At 43.2% G+C, this 13,566-nt stretch overlaps 1 protein-coding gene across 1 annotated transcript in view; it reads left to right on the top strand.

Annotated features, from left to right (window-relative positions):
• Nucleotides 1-6,755, top strand: part of shox (shox homeobox) — a gene marked incomplete at both ends in the record, with an annotated part of 8,177 nt that extends 1,422 nt beyond the window's left edge. The window contains 5 exons of the mRNA XM_079169684.1: nucleotides 475-683; nucleotides 3,818-3,875; nucleotides 4,085-4,173; nucleotides 6,089-6,301; nucleotides 6,666-6,755. Of these exons, the coding sequence (XP_079025810.1) occupies nucleotides 475-683; nucleotides 3,818-3,875; nucleotides 4,085-4,173; nucleotides 6,089-6,301; nucleotides 6,666-6,755 (659 nt within the window). The remainder of the gene's footprint in view (nucleotides 1-474; nucleotides 684-3,817; nucleotides 3,876-4,084; nucleotides 4,174-6,088; nucleotides 6,302-6,665) is intronic.
• Nucleotides 6,756-13,566: the final 6,811 nt, after the last annotated feature.

Raw genomic sequence — 13,566 nt, 5'->3', positions numbered from 1 at the left:
CATTATGTGAAATACAGACGTGTAAAGGTTTTAAATGAAAAATAAAGGAAATGATATATTTTAATTATTACTATTATTATTTCTAGCCTGAAATGACCTCAGTCTGTTTGACGGAGGCGAGTATTTAAGCCCAAACCTTCACCGTTTAGCCGGGGCTTAATTCTCTGCTCTTTAATTCGCTCATTAGGCCTAACATGGCGCGTATTGACTGCGTTACTTTTATAACGGCGCTGACATCACACGCTGACTTATGGAGGCAGGGAACGCAGCCACAGGCTCTCTACAGGCTCTCTCTCTTGGAGGAATATAGCCTGTGTAACGTGTGTGTGTGTTTGCTACAGAAACGGCAAGGCCTTATAGGCCCCTGACAGGGCCCCGTGCACCGGTTATGGGGGGGCCAGTCATATTGATAAGATAGCACGTCTTTTTTTTCATTTGTATTTTATTTGTGTTAACCCGTGGGCCGTTCAACAGGGATATACGAGTGCAAGGAGAAAAAGGAGGACGTGAAGTCGGAGGACGAGGACGCGCAGAGCAAACTGAAGCAGCGGAGGAGTCGCACTAACTTCACCTTGGAGCAGCTCAACGAGCTGGAGCGGCTCTTCGACGAGACGCACTACCCGGACGCGTTCATGAGGGAGGAGCTGAGCCAGCGGCTGGGACTGTCCGAGGCCCGGGTGCAGGTGAGGGTCTCCTGCTTTCTCTTCTTCAGGTCTTTGCTCCAAACTTTATCTGATTCCAAACGGCTAATAACACATTGCGGTCGCTGCTGCTGCTGCTGCTGCTGCTGCAAGAAGCGATGTGTTTTTTTTTTTTTCCTCTCGCAATATTCGCGCAGGGACTCGGCAGTGTGTCAGTGGGATAATATATTCTCGGTGTTTTGAAGCGATATCATGATCTCTGTCAGACGTTATGTGTCGCCAGACTGCAGCTCTCAGACAGTGTGGCTGGATTGTGTAGTGGCAGTTTTGTTACCGATCAGTTATTGCTTTGTGCTACAAGACGATCAAAACATCAGTGTGCCTCGTGAAAAAGGATTTGCTTACAAAAACAATTAGCACACCTAATAAACTGTTAGAAAATGTCATAATTGTCCTTTCTGTTTTATTTAAATAATCCAGTGCAGAGTTTGACATGGTGCTCGTCACGTTTTCGAGCTTGTAGAAATTACTGCAAGCGAAAAAAAAGGACTGAATCCCTCCCCCTAAAAATATATATTTATTCTCTTATGTTTTATTTTGTGATATAAAGATATCATAGAGTTTGTCCTGCAACACACACAACAAAATGCCAATAGCTCTTTATTCTACAGGCAGGATGGAATTACAAAGACCTGAGAGATAAATGATGCAGTGTGAAGAAGGCTAAAATATGTTCATATCTCTGCTGGACTGGTCAGTGTCATTTCATCGCTGGCCTATCTATGAGTTTTCATTTTTCCTGGTGTCGTATAATAATCCTGTATATGGAAGTTAAACGATCTCACCGTGGCAGTTGTGTAAAATTGAGCATAAACGTGTACACGCACGATTCTTGTGTATATATCTTATAGGATTTGTGGGTTCGAAGATCGAACATTTACACTGAATATCTTTTAACCACACGTGCCTGCGCCTCCTCTGATGGAATTAACGAGTAGTTAAAATAACTGGAAACTTAACCCTCTATACTTTTATAGAGGGGGAGTTTAGTGACATCAAACACGTGCTGTAAATCATCAGGGGATGTAACCTGCAGCAGCAGCAGGCCTGTATAGAGCCAACAGCCTCATACACTCCTACGATCCGAGCAGCCTTAGGGGAGAAACACACACACACACACACACACTCAGAAGAAAAAATCCCAACCAGTGATTAAAATGAATGAAGAGCCTGAATGGCCGCTTCAGGGGACGCGCTCTTATGTCAACTCGTATCCCTCCTCATTTTCTTTGTAATATCTGCCATTGGCTTGATGTAGTGTCCCCATAAAAACACATTAGAAATAACTCAATTCTGGCCCGATGCTGCTGTTCGGCTTTCTAATCGGATGAATAAAAGCCATCGTATAGAGCTTTATAAGACCGCAGACTACTATTCTGAGCCGAACACCGTCGGGGCTCAGTGGACAGTATAACCGGGATAATGCTGCAATTATCACTAATAAAGTGAATAGCATGCGCGTTAAGATTATTTATGGTGTAAATATGGGTGATAAAGACTCAACAGACGGAGTTTGTGTGTGATTTCTGTCATCAAAGCGACTGACTGAACCTCTGGAAGAAGAATGCCTTTTCTTTTTTCAGTAAGGCCCGTCTCAGGCACGGGGACATGTTGTCTCCAGATCTAGTGAGAGTGGATTGCAGCACGCAGGGGCTGTTGCAGGCTGCGAACCCGCGCTCCGAGCAGCTGTCAATGAATCTAATTGAAAGTTATGAGAGCTTGGTGAGGAGCAGGCAGTAATTCGGTTAGGACTAATATCTTTGGGTTTCTGGCGCGCGGCTAAATTAAATGTCATTATTCACTGTCTCTAATAAAAAATCAAAAAGGAAATGGGATTAGGGTATTTGTGAAGCGCATCATTGAGTGGCCCTTAATGAAGAAATAACTGTCTGAACCAGTGTAGTTCACTTTGCTTAACATACTGGCGCGTAATTGGAATTGATCCCGGGCCCGTCTAATATTAGCCTTGATTTATCTGAGGGATTACTGCGTGTATGCAAAATCACCTGGGATGTTCATAAACACCTTACCATCATTTAACGCAGCTGATAACTCACAGCCTGTACATTCATGACTATTTACAATATGTATTATTTTATTTGTATTACTCATTTATTGTTCATTATTATTATTGTTGTTATTATTAATCATATTAATAGTATGAATATTATTATTATTTTATTATCATTATCACGTTCATTATTAATATTATTATTTTGTGCTAATAATACAAATAATTATAAAAGTAGTAATGATAATAATATATACTGTGATACTTCAATTTATAACGTCAGTTTGAAAAACACCGATTTTTATTTTTAGTTCAGCCTCCACTTCCGCTTGTCTCCGTCACTAACGACAGTGATTACAGACCCATCGACACAACATCACGCCGATCCACGCAGCTCAAAATGGCTTCACTGCACCTTGAGTCATCATCATCGTCATCATCAGTCTTCGCCCTTATGTGGTGGCCCGCGAGCGGCCGCTAATCTCGCGCCTGTAGATGATAATCATAGCGGGGGGTCGGAGGGGAGGGGAGATAATGTATTCACCGAGGCAAATTAGGCTGATGCTGATTAACAATAGGCCGCAGCCCGCAGCTTCAAAGACAGGCGGCTAATTGGAAGGTGGCTAACGAAGTTTTTTTTAGGGTATCTTGACGGAATATTATCAAAGTATTCTTATTATATACACGGTCTGTGGAGATTGTGGTCAATGCAGAGAATAAAGTAATTTGGTTGTATTTTAACACCATAATGGTCCTCTGTGTACAACAAAGCTAAATATCACGTGTACTCATCTGGTGGATTTGGTTTTAAAGGTTTTTCTGGTGTGTTTTAATCGATCTCCATACAATTTATTTATATTCTATAGACATTTATTTATTTTTTCATCAGAACAATTTGTAGTATATTTTAGTACAAGACTTCATTAGCTCATATGTAACCTACTCCTGATTTCTTTTATTGGTTACAAATAAGTGGCCTATAATAATATTAAAATAGCATCTGATATGACAATAAAAAGGACATCAATGACAGTTTTATTAAAATCTGGATTTAGTACTATATTTCTATCTTTTTCTTACAGATAATTTGCTTTATCAATTACAGGTCTGGTTTCAGAACAGAAGAGCAAAATGTCGAAAACAAGAAAACCAGATGCACAAAGGTAAATATCACTGCCTTTTATATTATATTTATATGATTATATATATTATTTCCTATTTCTACTTTCCCTTTTTTCTGCATTATTTCAGTTTTGCAATTTTCTGCCACTTTCTTTTAATTGCATGTGGCAAAAAAACAACCTCTGAACTGCTCATCTCATATAACAACAACTGTCTGGCTGTCTGACAGACATCTTTCCCTTCTCTCCAGGGGTTATCCTGGGCGGCGGCAGTCACCTCGACGCGTGCAGAGTAGCACCCTACGTCAACATGGGTGCCCTCCGGATGCCCTTCCAACAGGTAGGCTGAGTTCTCTTCTTTTATTTTTATCAGAGCTGACGAAGCTTGGCAAATTGAAAAAAACAAACAAACATCCAATCAGGGGGAACTCAGGCAGAAATACATGTAGAGAAGCATAACATGCAGGCTGAGTTGCAGAAAAAAATATGATTACTCAGCATCTTGTAACGCAAGACTGTGAAATCTTTTTAAAAAAAAAACAGGTCAAAGCCAGTTGGGGCTGTGTTTCTGTGGTGGAATCCGTGTCAATGTAGGCCTTCTATATTTGTACCTTCACAAGCATCTATAGGCCATGTGCAGTTATTAGATGTGAGTGATGAGAGACTGTGTGTGTGTGTGTGTGTGTGTGTGTGTTGGAGGGGGGAGGGAGCAGCTCAGACCTCACTGCACCTTTCACCTCCCGGCAGACACATTTGATCTGTTGCTATCTGCCCCCATGCGTCCCCGGCTGCAGTGTTGTCTCGCTTGACCCCTCATGGAAAAAACGCGGCGGCCCTAATTAAGCCGGCGGTGCGGCGGGCGCAAGCACATAAAAGGGATGATGAAAGCAGGGGGGGGGGGGGGGAGTCGGCTCTGATGGATATTTGTGCCGAGAGAGAGAGAGAGAGAGAGAGAGAGAGAGGAACGCCGTTTGAGGTTGAGATAGGCGGTGGGACTGCAAACACACACTGCACCGGTATTACAATTCAGTGTGTGCTTGTGAAACAAGGGAATGGCGAGTGGTTTGGTTGGCTGAGGTGGAGGCCTTATGACCCCTATAGACCTTGCAGGGTCTATAGGGGTCAGATTTGGCCCTTAATAAACTGTGTGTGCCAAACTTCTGTGTGTGAACAGGACACACTCACACCCTGACACTCAAGCATCGATCTGTCCCGTCGTGTCCTCCCTTCCCCAAAACGCTCCACGAAAACCCAAGTCTCAAAAACGTTGGTTTACCACCGGCGCTTATGCGGTCTCATTTTTTTTTAATTATGCGGACGTATTTGCGGCGTGCACTCGTAAACGATCCATCACAGTTGCAGTTTGTTGTCCTGTATTGTTGGTAAGCGAGATGCGTGGAGACCTCTCCGTTGTTTGCAGGGAAGGCTTTTTGTTTGGGTCGCCCGACCGACGATCCGTTCGTGGCTCAAAATGCATTTTCACTTTCGTCTTAACAACTTCGACTTCAGTCACTTCAGGCCAATGTGAAAGGGAGCAAAGTGAAGAAAGAAAATAATATTTAGTGGAGTTAAAACTTTGACTTTATATCGTTCTATTTTGGTTGGAGAGGAACGCGCGAAATACTTGAGTTTTCCCACTTCTTCCTGTGGTGTTTGAAACACATGAGAAATGGCAACAGGCTCAGCTCGCTCCCTCTGAAGTGAGTGGATGCTTAATTTTCACCTACTTCTTATAAAATAATTGCCAAGAATGTGAAAACTGATATCCTATGCTCCTTATGGTTTCTTTTTTTCTCTCCCCCCTCTTGACTCAGGAATATGTCTGGATAAATATTTATAACTCCAAATATGTGAATATCTTTTTAGTGCAAAATTGTTTATTTATGCAATTGAATACATAATCAGGATAACAAGACTGCATATTTCCAAGGGTATGAGGGAGTCCTCAGTCTGCATTAAGCAAATCGGCTCTGGGTCCTAGAAAGACTTTGATTCTGGACGATTAAGTTGGATGTGGTGTCTGAGAGCAGTGTATGATTCATTCACTTTTAGAATAGCTGACGTGAAAAAAAAAAAAGGGCCGCCCTCAACTATTTTCTTAGAAAACACACTGTAAGCAACAGCTTCGAGGGGGTAACATTTGAGGGAGAGTTTAATAGTGTCAGACTGTGAAACCTAAATCCTCAACACACACACACACACACGGCCCGAGGCGCCCACGCTGACTAATTTTGTGTTTTTTTTTCTTCCCGCAGGTCCAAGCCCAGCTCCAGTTGGACGGGGTCGCCCACACCCACCACCACCTGCACCCTCACCTGGCGGCTCACGCCCCCTACCTGATGTTCCCGCCCCCTCCCTTCGGACTACCCCTCGCATCGCTCGCCGAGTCGGCCTCGGCGGCGGCGGCGGTGGCGGCGGCTGCCAAGAGCAACAGCAAGAACTCGAGCATCGCCGACCTGCGACTCAAGGCAAGGAAACACGCCGAGGCTCTGGGACTCTGACCCTCATCGGGCTTCCCCCCATCCCCCCCCCTCCGCCCGCCTGATGCCCATAATCTCCTTTCACACCAGACTGAGCCTGTGAAAGGGCCGTGGCACTCACAGCTAAGACTAAACTAAACAAAAACACTGAGTGAGAGTGAAAGAGAGGAACACAAATACAGAGAGGGGGGAGAGGGAGTGTGTGTGAGAGAGAAAGGGAGGAGGAAAATAAAAAAAAAGAAAGAAGGAGGGAGCGAGAAAATTGTCACAAGACCAGCTGCCAAAACAAACCACTTGTAGAGAACGGTAATTAAACACCAGTGAAATCACCTTTTACTTTTCGCCCCAACAGGCAGGACTTCTGCGGGGCCAGTGGCTCAGTCCACTCCAGGCACAGATCACATCCCAAGGACCGTACAAACACATGTGGATGTCTGTGTGAGGGGCCGGGCCGGGGCCCGTCAGACCAGAGGACGTTAGAACAAAGCAAACTGGCAGGGCAGCAGCAGGGCCAAAAAAACGGCAGAGCCTCGCCGACGCTGGCCCCCGCCGCCACGTTGACAATGCAGAGGGTTGTGAGCATGGGGGGGGATACAAACCCAAAAAACACCACCCCGCCGAGGCATTGGAGCGGCTCTCACCTTTTTACGCCCCCCGCCCTCGCTAGAAAAATGAAGAAAACGTTTAAAAATTCGAAACAAAAAAAAGGGCCCATATCTGTCTCCTACCACTGTGTTCCCTGCTGCTGCCAAATGCATGAGCTCTAATGGAGGAGCGTTCTGGGACTCGACATACATGCGCGACGGCTGTTTTTAACACTGTCATCCGACATGCCCACAACCCCCCCCCCCCCGACACCATCAAAGTGAAAGGTGTGATACGCTCCTTCTTATGGACTTGTGCTAAAACAAAAGCACCAACTCATTTTTGGTTCCTTTTGGAGGCGTCATGCCGTGTCGCTGGGCATGTGTCGGCTAGACTTGGTCTGCATTTCTCCTCCCACTCCTCTCTCTCTCGCTCTCTCTCTTTATTTCTTTCTGTTTGTTGTGTTGCATCCTGGGTAAAGAAGTGAAGATGGCCTTTGCACTTCAGGTCTTGTACGTGGGTGTTTACAGACGGCACTACAAGCAGATACTACTTTACTAATTAAAGGGGAGGGGGGGGGGGGGATTTGATATTGTCATGTGATCAGCAAAAAGGACATGGTCTTGGATAAAGGGTATACATGCATTCTTTTTTTTTTTTTCTTTGTTTTGTAATTCTGAAAATATGATGAAAGCATCAGTCAAACTGAAATGCAATGGTGTGCAGTTTAAGTGCAATACTGTAAATAGCAAAAAACGAAAAAAGTAAAAACAGCTAGCAGTTAATCCTCAACGATAAAGAGACCCAATGATTTTTTTTTTCTTCTGTTGGAGTGTTGAATTTCTTCGCCAAAACACGGCCGTTTCTTTGCTACAGCAGTGTGTATTTTGGAAGTGGAGAAAAATCACCCAATGCCTGGTGCCATATCCCACGTAACCACCTGTGAATTCAAGCAGTTTTGTACACATCAGGTGCGACACAAGCACATTTTTGGACACTGCTGAAATTTGGGTTCTAAATGATTTGATTTGATACTCGACCAGTCCAGAGAAGTCCATCTACTTTTGGATATCCGAAAATGTTTCACAACGAAACCAACAAATCAGCACCCTAATCCAAACCGAGCAGTTGTTTACAATATAAGCTTAATTCTGCATGTTATGTGTGACATTTCATTATTTATTTCCTAATAATTCAAACTGTATTTTACAAATTGCCCCGGACAAAACAGAACACTCGTATTGGTTTTGGATTGATAACCTTTACCACACTGCTGTCAGAGACGATCCACTAACTCCAAAAAAGACATTTTCTTCTGTTAACAGACCTCCATTTACAATTGTTTATCTATGTCTCCATTTTAAATTAAACATATGGGTGTTTTATTTATTATTTTGTTAAGTTTATGAAAGATGAAATCGTTGAACCACAAGTGTACATTTTTACATGGCTTTGCGTTTTATTTTTGTATGTTTCTATTTTTGAGTGTTGGATCTGAATTAGGAGGTGTGGCTGTAGTGCATTGTTTGCCTAAAAAAAAAGAAGAAAAAAAGAAATGTAGCGTTTCTGAGTTTACAAACATTTCAGGGATGGTTGAATTGAACAATACTCCATAGAATTCGTTGTACCCATTAAAATGACTCATTTCATATGCAAGCATGCCTAAACATGAATCATCGTATCGTTTGTTTTTTCCCCTTTTTGATTCGCAAAATATGAATGTACATCTTGTACAAGTAAACTATCAATAAAGTTATAAATATTTGTACTCGAGTTTTAGAATACTTTTACCGCTTGTTAAGCTGCACCAGGACTTTGAGTTTCGCACACAACGTATTGCCAGGCTGCTGGTGGAACATGTTTTGTTACTCAGTAGAGCACAAACAAGACGACGGTCCTTGAATTCAGCCACATTTTCACGCTGGCAACATTAGTCTGGTGGCTAAACTCCTCTGGTGTCCCAAGTATTTACGTCCTGACGCTGGTTCGTGCCCTCTCCGTGTCTCATACTGTACCGTGGCTGATGCACGGCAAACTGCCTCGACCTGTGGATCAAATCAATGTCACTCTGGAGTTCACGTAGGCCTCCGTGTTAACCAACCGAGCTCATCACATCCAATTCCGAGCCACGCACCGGCACGGAAAATTGAGCTGTGCTAAAATTCAGATAAAAACCCCTAATCTGGAGGCCCGTGTTTGTCAAAGTGACACAGATAGGATTGGTATGGGAAGCGGGGGCCTGTGAGTGCCGTCAAATAGAAGCAAGATGGCCGTAACCGGAGAGGGAAAATAGGAGGCGAGCGAGAGATTTGAGGGATACCGTATACGTATGACATGTAATCTTCTTTGAGCTCGGCGCTCGGAGAGAAGGATCTTTTCTCCTTGTTTCCACGGCGATGATTAACTTTGAGCAGACGACATGAGAGAGGTCATGCGTGCATCCGTATCTGCGTCTGAAGGCAACCCCAATGCGCGAACACACTTGCGTGCTCCCTACACTTGTTCTTCCCACACATACGAAATTTGGCAAATCCAAAAATGGTTGGCCTCTTTTCTTTTTTTCTTCTTTTTTTAAAAAGTGTATTAGCCTCCTCTGGAAGCTTAATTCCAGATGTGTGTACACAGAGTGATTACACCATGTGGTATAGTGGCCTATTGTCTGAACCCCATGCGGGAATTAGCCACAAATGGCGTCCTGTTGAGTGCCGTACCCCCTAGAAGGTCGCCGCGCGTTTAATTTGTACCTCGTCGCTCATACATCAAGATTGAGTGATATAGTCGCAGACTGATGGCTCCGTATTTACCCAGTGACCCCTCCGGCTGGGACCCTGCCAGGGGCCGGGGGTCTGGAAATAACAGCATCCTTTTATGTGTACTAATAATTAGCATGGCGCACACGGCCATCCATCAACTGCCAATGAGCCATGGCTGCTTCGTAGACATGCAGGAGCACACAACGCTATTTGTGTTGGCCACAAGTGAGAAACACACAATAATGTATTAATAGTGTGTGTGTGTGTGTGGTGATGTTTTAGTGGACGGCTATGATTTTATTGCTTTTCCTTGTTTCTGAGTAGTTTGCTGTTTTCAGAAACAACAGATTCCCTCAAACATTCATTATAAAAAACAACAGATTTGACATGGATGAACTACAGTGAGTGCTTTTACGCGGTAAGTATTAGTTTTGACCTGCGCATTAGATTTCTTTCTCGCTCTATTCTCATCACATCGATCGACCTCGTCGCCGAGGTCGTCCTCCTCCCAAATCTCTCAGACTGCACGACACGCCGAGTCCCAGAAGTCCGGGTCTCGGTGCTACGCTGCGCTAGCCCATCGGAGGTCAAGTGCTCAGGGGTCACGTGGAAATAGTTTTTATCACAGTCCATTCTCGTAATCCTCTTTGAAATGTCACACACAACTATGATCAGACGGAATGTGAGCTGTCGTACGGGCCTCGACGCAAAGCCGGCCGCGGTGTGAAATGACAGAGCCTGAGAAGACATGGAGTTAGAGCTTTTGTCACACTGTATCACAATAACTCGAAAATAACTCTGAAAATAGGAGTCGGTTTGGTTTAGCTGAGAGTTTCTTTTTTTTTTTTTTTGCGAGCCAACTTTGTGATCCTTAAATCCCAAGTAAATCCTGTTCCGGCAGTTTCAGTTGTAGCTTGAAGTGAAGCCACCCAGAGAAACCTCAGCTGAAAACAATCGAGCTGAAGTGCTGAAGTCACTCCGGTCGGGCGAGGATCAAAGGCCGCCTTTCATCCCACTTTGTTTGGGCCAGACTCGGGTTTGCTTTGTCGGCTAATGCTCATAAATGTATCTGGAGTCATCAGCAGTGCAAAACTATATTAAAACTAACATTTTAAGTCTGGGTCAACACTTTGTCTTTTTTTTTTCTCTTTTGCTGCGGGGATGGAAAGTGTCAGGAATTTTTCAACTGAGAAAATTGAGGAAAGAAGAAAAAAAGAAATAGCAGGGCATTAAGTTCACATTCCGTTCAGCCGTTTATGTTACACTCATTAGCAGTTTATTTCCAGGCTTGTGTTGCTGTAATCCAAGTAAGTTATCTAATAAAAACACTGTATTTTCTGTCTTATTGCAGTGTAATGTCCCATCAATTTGGGGTCATTACTAAATGTATCAGCTCCATCTGTAAATACACAGACTTTCAAACCACTTAGAAATAACATGAATTTAAAAAGGATTTAAGTTTAACCTTTAATAATTTGCTGTCTTTTATCAACCTCCATTGCACTAATTTATTGCATGTACACGTTGTGACAGATGTAGTGAGGGATGTCTGCATGGTGACTGTTGAAGCTGTGATCTTGTGGTTAGCTCTGGTTAGAGTGTCGTTGCAGCTCCATCCAGTGGGCTCAGAGTATTTATGACCGGAGCATTTCCTTCTCCTCCTCTCGTATCTCTCTCTCTGCTGAGAAGTCGGGAACAGAATCAGACAAGAGAGTCACGGGCAGCCGAGTCAAACTTTATTCTCAGTTTAACCCCAGTAAAAATAATCAAACAAGGGCGTATATATAAAGAATAACATGGATTTATTTATGTACATTTTTCAGCCATAATATCCCAGAATTTACTGTGACTAAATAAACATTCGCTGAACAAAAATTCTGATTTTACGGAACACCTTTTTGACGCCGCAATAAGAAAAGCACAGGCGTAAATAATGAAGCAGATGATCGCTGAATTCCATTTAGCTGCTTCTGTTTGGTTCCTGGTTTTGTTCATGCTGGTTCACTGTTACACTGTCGTGGCTTATTGGGACAATTGAATAGAACAGAGCCATTGTTAACGTATTACAATTCACTTAAAAACTGCATTAAATGAAATAAAAAAAGGCACAATTTGACAGAATGAAAGGGTTTTAGTAATATTGATACGGAGAAAGTAGTGCAAGGTTCCTGCTGTGAATTTTCTCTGGTGAGTGGACCCCTCTGCTTCCCTCTGGCATGTTGTAGGCCTGTGAATGAAACGAATACCTATTTAAATTGCAGGCTTACGTTAAAAGAAATGAATAAACTAACTTCTGAGCAAAAAGTTTTAAGCCGTTCAATATTCTTGTATAGCGTTGTATTTTAGCGACGTTTATTATTACCGTTATCTCCGCAGGAGGATCTCAGTGAGTTAGTGCGTGAGTGTGCACCTCTGTGTCTGTCCGCCTGTAATCTGGCATTCTGCAATATTTTTGGATGGCCATGTTATGGCAGCAATCTCAAGAAGCTCTCACGGTTGCAGCGACACAAACTTTCTCAAAAGACTTTTTTGTTTGTTGCTCCATTTTACTGCCAGTCACTGCCTGCTGAATCTTCACTCACTGCTTTTAAGGGGGCCCTCGTGATTACACCCCCCCCCCCCATGAGCTCCTCTGCAACCAGAGAAACAGTGCTCATAGTACAGCTCGCTCACTTGTAGTGTTTTGGACGTTGTGTTTGTCTAACAGCTAACAGCTAACAGCTAACGGAACTTCCAGTGCACATACTGCTGAGCACATCATCGCCGCTCTGCCGCTGCTACACGGGCAGACAGCTCGGTGAGTTTCATTTTGTTTTTGGGAAGATTGTGTGGCGTCTTGTACGGCCACTTCAAGCTGATTGCCTGCATTCATAGCCGCTTGTTTTTGAGTTCAAATGAAGATAGCCCATTAGTGTCTAGACGGGGAGTTAGCCAAGTTATTCAATCACACAATACGGTCGCCTTTCTACTTTCTAAATGGAATTAGATCCCTTATAGGTTGTGAAGAGGTATACACATGGATCGGTTTCACACAGAGGGCAACAGAGAACAGAATTGCACCACAATGAACACGTTCCTTGTGAAGATGGTGAAATTAAGTTCATTTCGATGTACATGTTGTGGTTGAAATGAGAACAAATATCTGAGTCTGGCTCTGTTTGTCCTGTTCATTCACACTCTTTGAACTGCCCACGATTCTATTGTCAAGTGACTTCTCTTTCAAAATAAGAGCTGCTTCATTTTGAGGGAAACAACATCCCTGATAAATGACGCATCTTTGTTTTTCTTTCTTTCTTTCTTTTTTTTTAAACTACGAAATGGTGGATATGTTACAAATAAACATTCCGCAGCAGTTTAAAACCCTAATTCATTTTGAAATGTCCCCCATTGAAGTGCTGAATAACAAACACTTCACTTAGAGCTGTTTTCTAAAATATGTTTTCTTAAAATGTCAAATCCCTTTTCTGGAGTCTTCTTCAAAGCCTTTTTTAATTACACAACTTCAAACCGGTATTTAGACAACAAATTCACCCAGAGAAAATAATCATTGCATATTAATCATGTGATCAATAAACCCCGAGCACACAGCAGCTTTACTTCCAGCCGGGCTGCCTGTTTTCATCTGAGCTGCTCTTCACTGCACACTGCACACTTGTTCCTGCTGCATGGAGAACTTAGTCGATACCGTTTGGCTTCTATACGCAGACAGTTTAGCCTATGTTCATATTTACAAAAAACATGAATCTAAATGGAAAAGCAAATATGATTACGTTGAGAAATTGCAACAGATGTCAACAGTTAATGTTTGCGAACTATGCCAACAGACCATCAGACTTTTAGCTTTAGCAAGCTCCGGTTGCCAGGAGGTCTCAAATTCATGATCCTCATCTCAGTATACACGTTCGTCCAGTTGCA

This window comes from Pholis gunnellus, assembly GCF_910591455.1.
Source record: "Pholis gunnellus genome assembly, chromosome: 12".
Lineage (NCBI taxonomy): Eukaryota > Metazoa > Chordata > Actinopteri > Perciformes > Pholidae > Pholis > Pholis gunnellus.
This window is presented reverse-complemented; position numbering and strand designations above follow the sequence as displayed.